This window comes from Phalaenopsis equestris, unplaced genomic scaffold (genome assembly GCF_001263595.1).
Source record: "Phalaenopsis equestris unplaced genomic scaffold, ASM126359v1 Scaffold000002, whole genome shotgun sequence".
Lineage (NCBI taxonomy): Eukaryota > Viridiplantae > Streptophyta > Magnoliopsida > Asparagales > Orchidaceae > Phalaenopsis > Phalaenopsis equestris.
In genome coordinates this window covers 11,013,951-11,015,795 of record NW_018164444.1, presented here as the reverse complement: position 1 = coordinate 11,015,795, position 1,845 = coordinate 11,013,951, and the positions used below count along the sequence as shown (strand labels likewise).

Genomic DNA, 1,845 nt, shown 5'->3' with positions numbered 1-1,845 from the left:
GCAGGAATGGTGGTAGCGAACCCAATTCGTATATTCGTCCCCCATTCCCGTCGCCGGCAGCGACCTTTTGCACTTCCATCCACCGCTCAATCCGCCGTGTGTACCCTGAGCTCCGCCACCTCTCAAGATCAAGGACCATTACGCCGGTGTTGAAGTAACACGGCCGCCGGCCGGCGAAGGTGCTGGAGAGAATCGGATCAGACCAGAACCGCTCGGTGAAGTACTTGGTAAAATTGGCGTGGCAGTACTCCGGCGCGCCCACCGTCCGTCCACGCAGGTCTGTTCTCCATAGTTTGGCTATATCGTCGACGACGACGAGGTCAGAATCGAGGTATATCACCCGACGAACGCAGGGCTGGAGCATGTCAGCGAGATAGTTCCGAGCATAGTTGAGCGGCTGCTCCAGCGCTTGCCGCACCGATGTGGAGATCAATCCTCTAACCCTCTCCGGATTGAAGTAATACACCTTGAATCGGAGACGGGGGAACGCAGCACGCACCAAAGATTCGAGGCTAGTGTCGGAAACAAGAAAGTGGAAAAAAACGTTTTCAGGACAGAGTGAGTGCTGCAGCACAGAGTGGACAGCGGCGATCGATCCGCGGAGATACTCCTCGTCGAGAGTAATCGCGATGTGAACCAACGCTGGGTCGCACGCCATGGAATCGATGGTGGATGCCTCGCATTCTGCGGCATTGTGGAAGGGCGAGGCCTGGCGAAAGGGAAATCGTGGTCGGTTGGTTCCAGAGGAGGCGATCTGACCGGTGAAGCGGAGATAACTGTCAAAATGCGAAGATCGGATGGCTTCCGCGGGGGGGAACGATTGCAGGGACGGCGAGAGAACTATCACCACCATGATTGCAGAGATGAAACCGGATAACCGCTTCAACCACAACATCTTCTATCTCAAATCAACGAGATCGATCGTGTAGAAACGAACAAATACGTCTGTCCCGAGCGTTTCCAAACGCAAGGCGACGCCGGGAAACCTCCGATATCGGGTAGCCGGAGCTCAAATTCCTAACGATCGAAACCCCATGGGAAGGAAAGAAGGGGAAAAGGGATTGGTGGTGATCGTACCGCCGTATGGTGAGATTATACGCTCTGGTTTTTTAGCCTCAGTTCGCCGGAGAGGTTTGAGGTTGTGTGTTCAATCTGCCGCTCCTCCGCTCCTTGCCTCCTCTCCGTTGCAGGAAGCGGCGGAAATCGAGCCCCGGGCCAAAAGTTTTCATATGTGGGGCAGTTTTAGCTCCAGATGATCTCATCCGACCTTATTATCTACTTCTTTTGTTTACAGAATATTTTGTATTTTTTTATACATTTAACCTCATCTAAGTTTCTGAAATTAATTGGATTCATGAAAATGGGCACTGCGCCAAGAATAAAAAGCTCTACGGGTTCGATTTCTAATTTTAGAGTATTTTTTTTTAACTAATAATGCATTCCAACCAGGGCTACATAATTATCTTTTGTATTGCATAATAGAAAATTTTTAAAAAGTAAATTTTGAGAATTGATTTATGTGAAAAGTATGAAGTTCATTAACTTCCGTAAATAATGCCGCTACGCCGACAGCCGACTAACCTTTCCGGGTTACGGGTGCTCTTTTGCACTCCAGTGGAATAATTTAAAATAATTTAAATTTACTCATAGCTTTTTTAAGGGTGTAAACGAGTCCGAGGATTTACTCATAGCTTTTTTAAGGGTGTAAACGAGTCTGACACTGGCTCGATTATACTTCGAGCTCAAAAAATGTGTTTATGTTTGGCTCGTTTGCTAAAGTGTGTTCGTGTTCGGCTCGTTTGCTTAGCGAGCCGAATAAGAGCCGTTCACAAACCAAGAGTTGTT

General features: G+C 48.6%; 1 protein-coding gene across 1 annotated transcript in view; it reads right to left on the bottom strand.

Moving 5' to 3' along the window:
• LOC110017832 (probable galacturonosyltransferase-like 7) overlaps positions 1-1,342 on the bottom strand; it is a 1,654-nt gene extending 312 nt beyond the window's left edge. Inside the window, exon 1 of the mRNA XM_020714952.1 lies at positions 1-1,342. This exon is cut by the window's left edge and continues 312 nt beyond it. Within this exon, the coding sequence (XP_020570611.1) occupies positions 1-895 (895 nt within the window). The 5' untranslated portion in view covers positions 896-1,342.
• Between the last annotated feature and the right edge of the window lie 503 nt (positions 1,343-1,845).